This window comes from Pristis pectinata, chromosome 9, assembly GCF_009764475.1.
Source record: "Pristis pectinata isolate sPriPec2 chromosome 9, sPriPec2.1.pri, whole genome shotgun sequence".
Lineage (NCBI taxonomy): Eukaryota > Metazoa > Chordata > Chondrichthyes > Rhinopristiformes > Pristidae > Pristis > Pristis pectinata.
This window is the reverse complement of record NC_067413.1, coordinates 93,472,935-93,486,750: the sequence shown is the minus strand read 5'-3', so window position 1 is coordinate 93,486,750 and position 13,816 is coordinate 93,472,935. Positions and strand designations below refer to the sequence as shown.

The window sequence follows — 13,816 nt, the reverse complement described above, 5'->3', positions numbered from 1 at the left end:
AACAAGGTAGTAATTGAACTAACAAGGGAACTAAGGTCCAGACCAGAAGAGGTGCAAAGGCGGGAAGCAAAATCATTATCTGAAGTTACCAGAGGGAAATAATGTGAGTGATGGAATGTCAATTATCTGAACTCAATGTTAACTAACAAAGTCGTAATATGCCTTATCCAAAGCTGAGGTATTGTTCCTCAAGCTTACATTCAGCTTCACTGCAGCAGTGGACTAGGGAGTCAGAGTGGGAGCAAATTAAAATGACAGGTAACTGGAAGTTCAGGGTTACACCTCTGCACTGAATCAAGGTGTTCCACAAAGCAGAACACTGGTGAGCAGGGTTAAGAAAACAAACCTACTGTTTAATGATGGAAAACAACATTCAGCCACAGAAGACTGGAGTACTGTGAGGAATGGAGGAAAAAACGGAAGGCATTGGACTCATGGCCTTCTTTGGATTTTGCAGATGGAACAAAGTGACTGTAAAAAAATATTAAACCTGGGCTTCTGCAATATGAAATGGCCACAATGGTTGAAATGAAGTCTGTTTATACTGCAGAAAGACATTATGTTTTGAGTATCCAGTAAGTATATTTGGAAATTTCAGAAGCCAAGGTATTTTAGTTATATTTGCATTTTTTCAGGTCACTGAAGAGCCTTTTAGTCTAGTATCAAGAAAGATCTTATGAATTCTATAAATGTTAAACTAATTCCCAAAATTTCTACTTTCTGAATATCTGCCAGTAAGTTTGCGGATGGCACAAAATTAGGTGGTCAATACAGATAAGAGTGAGATAATGCTTCTTGGAAAGTCAAACCAGTGTAGGACTTATACTATGAATGGTAGGCACTAGGGAGTGTAATGGAACAGAGGGACCTAGGAGTACGTGCATAGTACGTTGAAAGCGGCATCACAGGTAGACAGGGTGGTGAAAAAGGCATTTAGCACGCTGGTCTTCATCAGTCAGGACACTGAGTACAGGAATTGGGAGATTACATTGTATAAGTAATTGGTGAGACTGCATTTGAAGTACTGTGTACAGTTTTGGTCACCCTGTTAAAGATATGGTTAAACTGGAAGAGTATGTTGCCAGGACTAGAGGGCCTGAATTATAGGGAGAGGTTGGCCAGGCCAGGTCTTTATTCCTTGGAGTGTAGGAGAATGAGGGGTCACCCTATAGAAGCGTTTAAAATTGTGAGAGGCATAGATAAGTGGGATGGTAGCAGTCTTTTCTCCAGGGTAGGGGAGTTCAAAACTAGGGGGCATAAATTTAGGGACCTGAGGGGCAACTTTTTCATGCAGAGGTGGGGAGTGTATGGAACGAGCTGCCAGAGGAACTGGTTGAGGCAGGTAAAATAGTAGCATTTAAGAAGCATTTTGACCGCCTGCTTTTCTCCACAGATGCTGCCTGGCCCACTGAGTTCCTCCAGCATCATAGTATTTTTCATTTAAGAAGCACTTGTACAGGTACAAGGAGAGGTGGGGCCTAGAGGGATATGGGCTGAACGCAGGAAATTGGGACTAGCTGGGTGGGCACTGTGGTCAGCATAGACTGGTTGGGCCGAAGGGCCTGAATCTGTGCTGTATTGCTCTATGACTCTAAGAGGTACTTGCCATGAGTAGAAACATTCCTATTTTCACTGATGAGGTTGATCAAACCATACAATACTTTCTAAATGAGGCCTTCAGAAATACAGGGCACTGCAGTTCAGCCAGCTCCCCAGATTTTCCACTGATTTCCTTCAACACATGGTGAGAGGTACAAGCAGAAACATTTTGAAAAAAGGTTTCAATAAATATTTGTAAATTAAAAGACAAACTTGAAATAATAACTTATGGTCACTATTTTTCCTCATAAGTGAGCCACCTAATGTACAAAAACTCACACTATCTGCAAGAGTAAACATGTTATTGGAATACACTCTAGTGATTTGCCAGTTCTACTGGTTCTATGTAGTCATGACCTCAGGGGCAAGAAGTTCAGCTATTTCTTCTCTGAAACTCAATAAACCAACTATCACCGTCACATTTTCACCCCTCGAAGAATCATGTCTTTGGAATGCTCTTCCTCAAAGGGCAGTGCTAAGAGGCAATGAATATTTTAATACAGAATTAGATAGATTCCTGATAAGTAAGGGGGTGAAAGGTCAATACAGATAGGTGGGAATGCAGAGTTGAGGTTACAATAAAATCAACCAAGATTGTATTAGAGGGGAGGAGTGGTCTACATTATGTACTTAAGAATGTTGGTTGATTCATTTATGGAAGTAGCTCCAAAGAAATTTAGTGAAGGAGACATTCCAAATGATAATGGAGGCATTTTTATATTCTCAACCATATCTTTGCAGTAAATTTACCACCATAAAGTACCTTGTTGTTACTTTATGTTTGTAAACCAAACAAAGTAGAGATTTCACATTTAATACTTAAATTTGAGATTTCTAATGTAATATTTAACATCAGGGCAAAGCATTATACTTTTTAATCAATAATCATTTTCTATGGTGCAATTTATTTGCACCATTGTTATAAACAGACCATCAGCATTTAGGCAATGTTTCATATGAAATTACAAATACCGTACAAAGCCAAAAATGATAACTTTTCCTTCCAACAAAGATTTTTTCAGATAGTCTTAAATTTTAAAAGCTGCTTCCATTAGGTTGTATAGTGAAGTTGCTGTTTAAATTTGTTGCAAATTTGAAAATGCCCAACCCAGCTACCAAATGATATGGAAAAATGATGCTGTAATACACTTTGACCCATGTCTTTATAAACTTTATAGTTACACAGAGGTTTCTACACTGGTGGTGCTTGATTGAGCTGTTCTCCTTCTCTTCCTTGATCTTTTCTTTTTCTCTTTAGCTGGTTGTTGTGGCGGCTTAACTTTCTTTTTCAGACAACTGAGGGGATTAGGACCTCCTTTCCTTTTGCGTTTCTTGTGTCGGGGTTCAGATTCCATCACTAGACCCTGTTTTTCTTTCAAGTGCTGGATAGTCTGCTGCTGGTGTACAGGGACAAACTGATGACTATGCAGTGATGGTAGCTGCGCAATTGATTTGGAAGAAGGTTTCTCCAAGACTATGGTGTTCTGTATAATGTACATGAGAGGTACTCCTGGCAACTTCTTAATTTTCATTGTTAACTGTTGATCCTGTTAAAGAGTTGGAAATAATGGCATAAAAATTATCATAAGAGTGCGTCTGTTTGCCTTATCTGTCAAATGGCACTATACATGCACCATGTGTTGCTGGAAACAGGTACGAATGATGGCACAGAGATATCAAGGAAGCATCAGGAAGAGTAATCAAAATACACTGCATTTTTGAGAACAACTAAAACAAGGATCTTAAATCTGAACAACAGTAATGAGGACCAAGGTAAACCGAGCAACCATATTGAAAAGATAAGGCAGGTAAGCCAGAGCAAATTTTCAAAGAAATAATTCATAATTTTTAACAAATATACATTTCCTTATGGAATAAAAACCCTTAGGCAAAAGTATTTAAAATGGCTAGAAGAAAATAAACAAGATAATAAAACAGATAAGAGCTTCAATTTATTTATAAAAGCTGAGCAATGGTAAATGAACACATTACAGGGAGAAGCAAGAGAAATGATTATGATAGTAGTCCTCACAAACATCTTAGAAATAGTAAAGTAATAAGTGAAGAATTAGTGGACTAAATGATAATGAAGCCCCTGGCTCTCAAGACTTACAACTTTAAAATTAGGCGGTACAGAGAGAGTAAATGTATTGGTTTTGATCATCCAGAATTACCTGGATTGTAGAATGGTCCCCTGTGATTAGAAGGCAGAAAACATAAACCGAATGTTTGAATGAGAGCGAGAGAGAGAAACCAGTAAGCCATAACCTATTAAGCTTGACATCAACAGAATCTATTATTAATGACAAATGACATGGTAACAGGGGACTTATAATATGAAAATCATATTATAAAAGGGCAGCAGATTCAATACAGAACCTTAGAAAAAGTTTTTTTGAGTTTGTAACTAGCAGGGTAGGTTAGGGATGATGATTGGAGGTTGAGTATTTGGATTTTAAAAAAGCATTCAATTAAATACCATTTGAGAGGTGATTACTCAAAATGGGGTTGGGGATAACAGTTTAGCATTGTTTGATGATTGGTTAACAGACAGAAAACTGCAAGGAAGAATAAATGTAATTTTCAGGTTGACATGGCTAGTGTAGTATCATAGCATCAATACCTGGCTTCAGACATTTAAAATTTATATTATTACGCTGCATGAGGGAACAGGATGTGATATATCCTTGTCTCTGATGGTGGAAAACTAGGTGGGGAAAAAATGGCTGTGAAGATGAATCCCAGAGATAACAGATTGATGGAGACAGTTGCGTGAATGGGCAAGCACATTCAGATGGAGTATACGGGGAAATTTGAAGTTATTCACCTTGGTAGGAAAAACAAAATAGAATAGTTTTTCAAATAGTGAAAAGCTAAGAAATGTTGATATTCAAAGGCATCTGTTTGAATATGCATCACAGAAAGTAAACATCTAAATACCATTTGCTTTCTTAATTGTGTGTCATATGTGAACATAAATTAAAAAAGGACTGGAGTTTCCGATCAGCAAAGTTTTGCCTGAAATTATGTAAGGTCTAGGTTGGACCACATGTGTGTGTACATTTTCAGTCTGGTCTCCTCATTCAACTAAGGATGCATGTGCCTTAGAGGGAGTGAATTGGTTTATTGGATTGAAGTGGTTTATTATTGTCATATGTACTGAGGTACAGTGAAAAGCTTGCCTTGCATACCATTCATACAGATCAATTCATTACACAGTGCATTGCAGTAGTACAAGGGAAAACAATAACAGAATGCAACAACAATAGAGTGCAACAACTCTAGAGGATGTGCATTGCAGGTAGACAATAAGGTGCAAGGCCATAACAAGGTAGATCGTGAAATCAAGAGTTCATCTTATCATACTAGGGAACCATTCAATAGTCTCATAACAGTGGGGTAGAAGCTGTCCTTGAGCCTGGTGGTACGTGCTTTCAGGCTTTTGTATCTTCTGCCCACTGGGAGGGGGGAGAAGAGAGAATGTCCAGGGTGGGTGGGGTCTTCGATTATGTTGGCTGCTTTATTGAGGCAGAGAGAAGTATAGGCAGAGTCCATGGAGGGGAGGCTGGTTTCCGTGATGTGCTGGGCTGTGTCCACAATGTTCTGCAGTTTCTTGCGGTCAGGGGCAGAGCAGTTGCTGTACCACTGAAGGTTCACTAGATTGATTCCTGGGATTGGTTGGTGGGAGGAGGAGGAGACACTGTTCTATTTCATATGTTCTTTTGAGACCACATGGAATTCATGCTCAATGGTCCCAGCCAATTAAATTTAAAGAGAGATAAACAAAGCAAGTGATGGAGCAGAAAATAATGAATATGATAAAGAAAAGTAAAGGGAAAGAGTGGATTGAGAGGGAGAAAAAATAAAAAGGAAAGGAACAAGCAAAAGTTTTTAATATAGTTGTGTTAGGAAAATATGGTCTTGTTCTATGAGTCAATAATTGCAATGCAGATATGCAAAATGTGTAATGATGTTACTCATATACCAGATCCCAAAACAGAAGTGTTAAAAATTATGAAGAGTAATTGGTAGACATGAAGACAATGTTTCCAATTATATGGAGACATAGGAGATAAAAATTAATGCCTTTAATTTAAGTCATTTGCTAATAAATCCAATAAAGAATTCAAGGAATCTTCTTCACTCAGACATTAATTAAAATGTGCAAATGGTGTTGTTACAATGTGGAGAATAGCCTAGTTATGTGGTATGCATAAAAAGCAGGACAAATCCAACCGAGCTAATATTAGTAGCCAAATAATCTAGTATCAGTCATCAAGGTCAGGGAAGGCATTGTCAACAGTGCTGTGAAGTGGCACTTAATCTTCAATAACCTGCTCGCTGATGCCCAGTTTGTGTTTTGCCACGACCATTCAGCTTCAGTCCTCATTAAAATCTTAATCTAATCATGGACCAAAAAGATAAGTCCAAGGGGTGAGGTAAGAGTAACAACTCTTGATATCAAGGCAGGATTTGACTGAGGGGGGCATGGAGATGCCCAAGTAAAACCAAATTCAATGGGCATCAAGGGAAAAGCATTCCAATGGTTAGTGTCTGTCATTCCTTGCATATTAGGTCAGAAGATCTGTATATATTTGCTAATGATGGCACAATGTTCAATTCCATTTCATCTCCTTAGCACATGAACCAGTCCACACTAACAGGTGGCAAGAGGAAATATTCAGACATGGGCTGATAAATGGTGGGTAACATTCATGCCACATTGCCAGGCATTGGCCTTCTCCAACAAGAGTGAGTCATTGACATTCAATGACATGACAATCACCAAGTCCTCTAGCATCAATATCCTGGAGGGGTTCCCCTTTGACCAGATATTCAACTGGACCAGTCACTAAATACTGTGGCTACATGTAGGTCAAAGCCTAGGTATCCTGCAGTGACCAACCCACATCCTTACATGCCTAAATATTTCCACCAACAAGGAGGAGTTTGATGGTTTACTCTTCACTTGCCTGCATAAGTGCAGCTCAATCAACACTCAAAATATTCAACAGGTCTCCGGCACTGGGGCTGGTACTGCTGCTCAGAAGGGGTGGGAAAGAGACATGCGGTAGTGATAGGGGACTCGATAGTCAGGGAAACAGACAGGAGGTTCTGTGGCAGTGAGCATGAATCCCGGATGGTATGTTGCCTCCCAGGTGCCAGGGTCCAGGATGTCACTGATCGGGTCCACAGAATTCTTGAGTGGGAGGGAGAGCAGCCAGAAGTTGTGGTCCATATTGGCACCAATGACATAGGTAGGAAGGGGGATGAGGTCCTGAAGAGTGAGTTCAGGGAGCTAGGCAGAAAATTGAGGAACAGGACCTCAAGGGTAGCAATCACGGGATTGCTGCCAGTGCCACGTGATAGTGAAGGTAGGAATAGAAGGAGGTGGCAGATAAATGTGTGGCTGAGAAGTTGGTGCAGGAGGGAGGGTTTTAGATTTCTGGATCATTGGGATCTCTTCTTGGGAAGGTGGGACCTGTACAGAGAGGACGGGTTACACCCGAACCAGAAGGGGCCCAATATCCTTGTGGCGAGATTTGCTAAGGTGGTACAGGAGGGTTTAAACTAGTTTGTGAGGGGGAAGGGAACCAGAGGAGTAGGTCAGAGGAAGAAGGGAATGGGGAAAAGTTAGATCAAACAGGTAGAGAGGCTTTGGGGAAGGAGAAGCAGAATACAGGCTGTAAAAGTAGTAAGGTAAATGGACTGAAGTGTGTTTACTTAAATGCAAGAAGTGTCAGGAATAAGGGGGATGAACTGAGGGCTTGGATAAGTATGGGGGACTCTGATATCGTGGCTATTACTGAGACGTGGCTGACGTCAGGAGAGGAGTGGATATTGAATATTCCTGGTTTTCAGTGTTTTAAGAGGGATAGGGAAGGGGGGGAGAAGAGGTGGAGGGGTGGCGATACTGGTCAGGGACACTGTTACGGCTGTGGAAAAGATGGATGTTATAGAAGGATCATCTCTAGAATCCGTATGGGTGGAGTTAAGGAACAAGAAAGGAGCAGTTACTCTACTAGGAGTATTCTATAGGCCCCCCGGTAGCAGTAGAGATATAGAGGAGCAGATTGGCAGGCAGTGTTTGGAGAGAAGCAGAAATAACAGGGTTGTTATAATGGGAGACTTCAACTTCCCAAATATAGACTGGAACCTGCTTAGTGCCAAAGGTTTAGATGGGACAGAATTTGTTAAATGTGTCCAGGAGGGATTCCTGACGCAGTATGTTGACGGGCCGACTAGAGGGAATGCCATGTTAGATCTAGTTTTAGGAAATGAACCGGGACAGGTGAAGGATCTATTGGTGGGTGAGCATTTGGGGGACAGTGACCATTACTCCATAACCTTTAAAATTGTCATGGACAGGGACAGGTGCAGAGAGGACAAGAGGTTTTTCAATTGGGGAAGGGCTAACTACGAGGCTATAAGGAGAGAACTTGGGAGTGTAAATTGGGATGTCCTTTTTGAAGGAAAATGTACCATGGGGATGTGGTCGATATTCAGGGATCTTATGCAGGATGTTAGGGATAAATATGTCCCGGTGAGGCAGAGAAGGAATGGCAGGGTGAAGGAACCGTGGGTGACGAGAGAGGTGGAACGACTTGTTAGGGAGAAGAAGGTAACATACGTGAGGTATAAGCAGCAAGGTTCAGACAGGGCCCGTGAGGAATATAGGGTAGCGAGGAAGGAACTTAAGAAAGGGCTGAGGAGAGCTAGAAGGGGATATGAAAAGGCTTTGGCTAGTAGGGTTAAGGAAAATCCCAAGGCCTTTTTCAAGTACGTGAAGGGTAGGAGGATGGCTAGGGTGAAGGTAGGTCCGATTAAGGACAAAGGTGGGAGAATTTGCCTGGAGGCGGCGGAAGTGGGAGAAGTTCTGAATGAGTACTCCTCTTCGGTATTCACCAGGGAGAGGGGTCTTGATGATGCGGAAGGGAGTGCTGGTAGGGGTAATGTTCTCGAGGTTGTTGATATCAAGAGAGAGGATGTGTTGAAGTTGTTAAATAATATTAAGACAGATAAATCTCCGGGGCCTGACGGGATTTTCCCCAGGCTGCTTCGAGAGGCTAGGGAGGAGATTGCTGAACTGCTGGTAAGGATCTTTGAGTCCTCGTTGTCTACGGGGGTGGTGCCGGAGGATTGGAGGATTGCGAATGTGGTCCCCTTGTTCAAAAAAGGTAATAGGGATAGGCCAGGGAATTATAGACCGGTGAGTCTCACATCTGTGGTGGGTAAGCTGTTAGAAAGGATTCTAAGGGATAGGATTTATGAACACCTAGAGAATCATGGACTGATTAGGGACAGCCAGCATGGCTTTGTGAAGGCAAGATCTTGCCTCACAAGCCTGATAGAGTTCTTTGAGGAGGTGACCAGGAAGATTGATGAGGGTAGTGTGGTGGATGTGGTTTACATGGATTTTAGTAAAGCATTTGATAAGGTTCCTCATGGTAGGCTTCTTCAGAAGGTCAGAGGCCCAGGGATCCAAGGAAGCTCGGCTGTGTGGATTAGGAATTGGCTTGCATGTAGAAAGCAGAGGGTTGTGGTGGAAGGAGTGCCCTCGGATTGGAAGGCAGTGACTAGTGGTGTCCCGCAGGGATCGGTTCTGGGACCTCTACTTTTGGTGATATTTATAGATGACTTAGATGAGGGGGTGGAGGGCTGGGTTAGTAAGTTTGTGGACGACACTAAGATAGGCGGTGTTGTGGATAGTGTGGAAGGCTGTCGGAGCTTACAGAGGGATATTGATAGGATGCAAAGCTGGGCTGACAAGTGGCAGATGGAGTTCAATCCGGAGAAGCGTGAGGTGGTACACTTTGGAAGGACAAACTCCAGGGCAGAGTACAGGGTAAACGGCAAGGTACTTGGCAGTGTGGAGGAGCAGAGGGATCTGGGGGTTCATATTCGCAGTTCATTGAAAGTTGCCTCACAGGTGGAAAGAGCAGTTAAGAAGGCCAATGGGATGTTGGCTTTCATAAGTCGCGGAATTGAGTTTAAGAGCCGCGAGGTTATGATGCAGCTTTACAAAACTCTAGTTAGGCCACATTTAGAGTACTGTGTTCAGTTCTGGTCGCCTCATTATAGGAAGGATGTGGAGGCATTGGAGAGGGTGCAGAGGAGATTTACCAGGATGCTGCCTGGATTGGAGGGTATTGAATATGAGGAGAGGCTTAAGGTGCTAGGGCTTTATTCACTGGAAAGGAGGAGGATGAGAGGAGACATGACAGAGGTATATAAAATATTGAGAGGAATAGATAGAGTAGACAGTCAGCGCCTCCTTCCCAGGGCACCAATGCTCAAGACGAGAGGTCATGGCTTTAAGGTTATGGGTGGGAGGTTCAGGGGAGATGTCAGAGGGAGGTTTTTCACCCAGAGAGTGGTTGGTGCATGGAATGCACTGCCTGGGGTGGTGGTGGAGGCAGATACATTGAACAGGTTCAAGAGCTTGTTGGATAGGCATATGGAGGAACGTGAGATAGAGGGATATGCGGGAGGAAGGGGTTAGGTAGTGTGAGGGTGGTCTGATGGACGGCACGACACGGTGGGCCGAAGGGCCTGTTTTGTGCTGTATGGTTCTATGGTTCTATTATCTAGGGGCCTATTTGATTAGCATACCATCATCAACACTAAAGGTTCATTCCATCCACCACCATCTAAATGTGGCGGGACTGTTCCACATCCATAAAATGCACTTGTCCAGGCCACTCTGACAGCACTCCATTATCATGACTTCTATCACCAAGGAGAAGGGGAGCAATAGCACAGGAACATCACCATCTACAGGGTCCCCTTCAAGTCACATAACTCCTCATTGTGGCTGGAACTGTCCTGGAACTGGCTACCCAAAAGAACTATGGGAGTATCTTCACCAGAAGGACTTCAGTTCAAGAAGGTGGCTTACCACCACCTTCTCAATGTCACTTCACCATGGGCAATGGACGCTGACCTTCCCAACAATGCCCACATCCAAAAAGTGAATAAGTTGAGGAAAGTTGCATAACTATATTCAATAGGAAGTTAGTAAGTACTTGTGGGAAAAATTAATAGAACCATATCCTGACATGGTGTGGCAAATAAACACTTGCATAGATTCGTTGGGTTAGATGTCCTGTTTCTATACAGTAAAACAGCACCCTACGGTTAACAACAGAATATTGTAATACCACTAAAATTGAAGGACAACCTTTCAGTATGTTGGAGATCTGCTGATACAATCCAAATGGATAAATGACTTGCTAGTGCTGTAAGATGTATGTAATTTTACTTCTAAAATAACTATCTGCTTCACATTTCTCATTGGGAAAATTATTGTTATATGACAAGGTCAGCATGCTGCCAGGATAAATTAGAAAAAAATTATCAACTTCCATAATTCATTACAGGCTGAATGGTGACTTAGTTTGTTGATTTTCTGGGTCACCATGGTCAAATTTCATGTCAGGATCATGAATCGTGTGATTATAATATGAATAATCAGCACAAGTGTTACTAGCAAGATTTGTTCCTGTTTACAATGCAATTAATTTCTACAGAAAGGCTCACAGAGAGATTGCAATTTTTAAATTTGGCATGTAAAATGGTTGCTATCACTTTAGGAACTGTATGTGACCAACTGCTAAGTTGTTGTGATATTATTTAGCTGTGAACTAGCCAGAAAGTCAGTCTGTCTACATGGAGATAGTCACAGTGAAACACATTGTGGCATGCTTGGCAGCTTTTTTTTAATTAATAAAGAATTTCTTTTGTTAGTTAAACTGTCAGCTAATTTCTAGTTTGTTTTAGACAGTGTCAGAAGTGCTGGTTGATGAAACTATAAAACTTGATGCTGTGACCAAAGTGGAACACCAGATTCCAGGTGTAATCCCTTCCTATTGTATCTCATTTGTCTCAAAGTAAGAGAATTGTACCACACCATAAAGCTCTCAAATGAATTAGACACCTCACAAACTCATTGCAACTGCCTGGAAATCAAAATATTGACCATTGTGGATTCTTTACAGGCAAACTAAAAACAACTGAAGTTAAATGAGCAAAAACTGATATTCAAAATTAATCAAGTCTTTTTCACTAACCACTTGATACCAGAGATGGTCTAAAGCCAAATTTTATCAAAGTAAAGGTAATAAAGGAGATGCCAATGTTCTATTACTTAAGTTACCTGTGTGGCCACAAAGTAATGATGAAGATTGTTGTTTTTAACCATTGACAAAAGACAAGCTGAGGCACTTTCAGGGTTTTTGAAATGTGCACAATTTCTAACTTGAAATCGTTGAGCTATTAATTTGGCACCATATAATTCTTTCCCAAGTGATTCCAGCTCTTTCAGGACGCAACTAGAGAAATAAAAAAAAGACATTTATTTACTTTTACTCTTCTTGGACTGCAAGACAAGTAATAAATGACATTAGAGAAACAAAGGACTGCAGATGCTGGAATCTAGATGAAACAATACGATGATGCTGAAGGAACTCAGCAGGCCAGGCAGCATCCGTGAAGAAAAGCAGGCGGTCAATGTTTTGGGTCAGGACCCTTCTTCAGGACTGAAGATAGGACAAGGGGAAGCCCAATATATAGGAGGAAAAGCAGATAAGTGAAAGGTGGACAGAAGAAGGGAGGTGGGGTGGGCACAGGGCGGTGACAGGTAGATGCAGGTAAGAGATAGTGATAGGCAGGTGCGGGGGAGGAGGTGGATGGGACAAAGGAGAGAGAGGGAAGAAAAGTACAAAAAGAGGGGCTAGGAAAGGGAAGAAGAGAAGCATGGTGGGGGGCGGGGGGAGGAATTACCTAATGTGGGAGAATTCAATGTTCATGCTGTTAGGCTGCAAGGTTCCAAGACGGAAAATAAGGTGCTGTTCCTCCAGCTTGCACTTGGAATTCTCCTGGCCGTGGAGGAGGCTGAGGACTGTCATATCAGTGATTGTGTGGGAGGGGGAGTTGAAGTGACCGGCAACGGGGAGATGCAGGTCGTGGTTATGGATGGAGTGCAGGTGTTCTGCGAACCTGTCACCTAGTCTGCGAAACAGTCACTTTTCTATTGGGCTTCTCCCTTTTCCTATCTTCAGTCATGAAGAAGGGTCCTGACCCGAAACGTGGACCACCTGCTTTTCTCCACGGACGCTGCCTGGCCTGCTGAGTTCCTCCAGCATCGTTGTGTTGTTCATAATAAACGACATTCATATTTTTGAAATGGTGTAATCTAGAAGATGCCCTAAAAGCAGGCACCGTAGTGTAGCGGTTAGCGTAACGCTATTACAGCGCCAGCGACCCGGGTTCAATTCTGGCCGCTGTCTGTAAGGAGTTTGTACGTTCTCCCTGTGTCTGCGTGGGTTTCCTCCGGGTGCTCCGGCTTCCTCCCACGTTCCAAAGGCGTAGGGGTTAGGAAGTTGTGGGCGTGCTATGTTGGCGCCAGAAGCGTGGCGACACTTGCGGGCTGCCCCCAGAACACTCGACGCAAAAAGATGCATTTCACTGTGTGTTTCGATGTACATGTGACTATTAAAGATATCTTATCTTAAAACAAAATCACTACACACTAGCTTGCACCTTATTGCACTGCACTTTCTCTGTAGCTGTGACACTTTACTCTGTACTGTTATTGTTTTTACCTGTACTACATCAATGCACTCTGTAATAACTCAATGTAACTGCACTGTGTAATGAATTGACCTGTGTAAACAGTATGCAAGACAAGTTTTTCACTGTACCTCGGTACAAGTGACAATAATAAACCAATACCGATAAAATAATATGCAATTTGACGACGACACTTACGAAGTTGTACACAGCTGAACCTCTCCCATCAGATACTTGGGCATCTGCTCCTTGATCTGAATTTTATTCCTCAGGGCGGCCTGACAAAACGTCCCATCGAACAGGATCTGGAAAGGTTCTCGGAACCCATAGTTTTGTTTATAAAACGAAATAAGTTTTCTTGCTGTTTTCTGTCGTTTTATTTTCATTTTCACGGAGTAAGAAAAACAGAGCGGAGAACGTATTTGAAGTAAATAATGATGAAAAAAAATGAACAGGAAAACCCCCTCAGTCGGAGCTGATCAGCCCTGGGAGGAAGAACCCACGTGTTCACCCCGTGCATCAACTGAACCTTCCCCCGCCCCGGAGGACTGGGCGGCTTTGGCTCCTGGATACAGCAATAAAAATATAAAAGTTAATGAACTAGATGGTCCTTAGTGTCTGTAGTGAATGAGAACAGTCGGGAGTG

At 42.3% G+C, this 13,816-nt stretch overlaps 1 protein-coding gene across 1 annotated transcript; it reads right to left on the bottom strand.

The window, feature by feature from the left end:
* Positions 1-771: 771 nt before the first annotated feature.
* On the bottom strand, positions 772-13,680 carry utp23 (UTP23 small subunit processome component). The gene is made up of 3 exons (XM_052023380.1): positions 13,369-13,680; positions 11,756-11,930; positions 772-3,146 (listed from the first exon to the last, which is right to left on the bottom strand). Exons 1-3 carry the CDS (start codon positions 13,554-13,556, stop codon positions 2,778-2,780), a joined length of 732 nt encoding a protein of 243 aa, XP_051879340.1. The 5' UTR covers positions 13,557-13,680; the 3' UTR covers positions 772-2,777.
* Positions 13,681-13,816: the final 136 nt, after the last annotated feature.

Excerpts from the sequence above, each read along its gene's own strand:
- utp23 (XM_052023380.1), bottom strand. The coding sequence starts at position 13,556 with ATGAAAATAAAACGACAGAAAACAGCAAGAAAACTTATTTCGTTTTAT. Across the intron at positions 11,931-13,368 it reads GTTCAGCTGTGTACAACTTC|TTGCGTCCTGAAAGAGCTGG; the intron begins GTAAGTGTCGTC and ends TTATTTCTCTAG. Across the intron at positions 3,147-11,755 it reads ATTACTTTGTGGCCACACAG|GATCAACAGTTAACAATGAA; the intron begins GTAACTTAAGTA and ends ACTCTTTAACAG.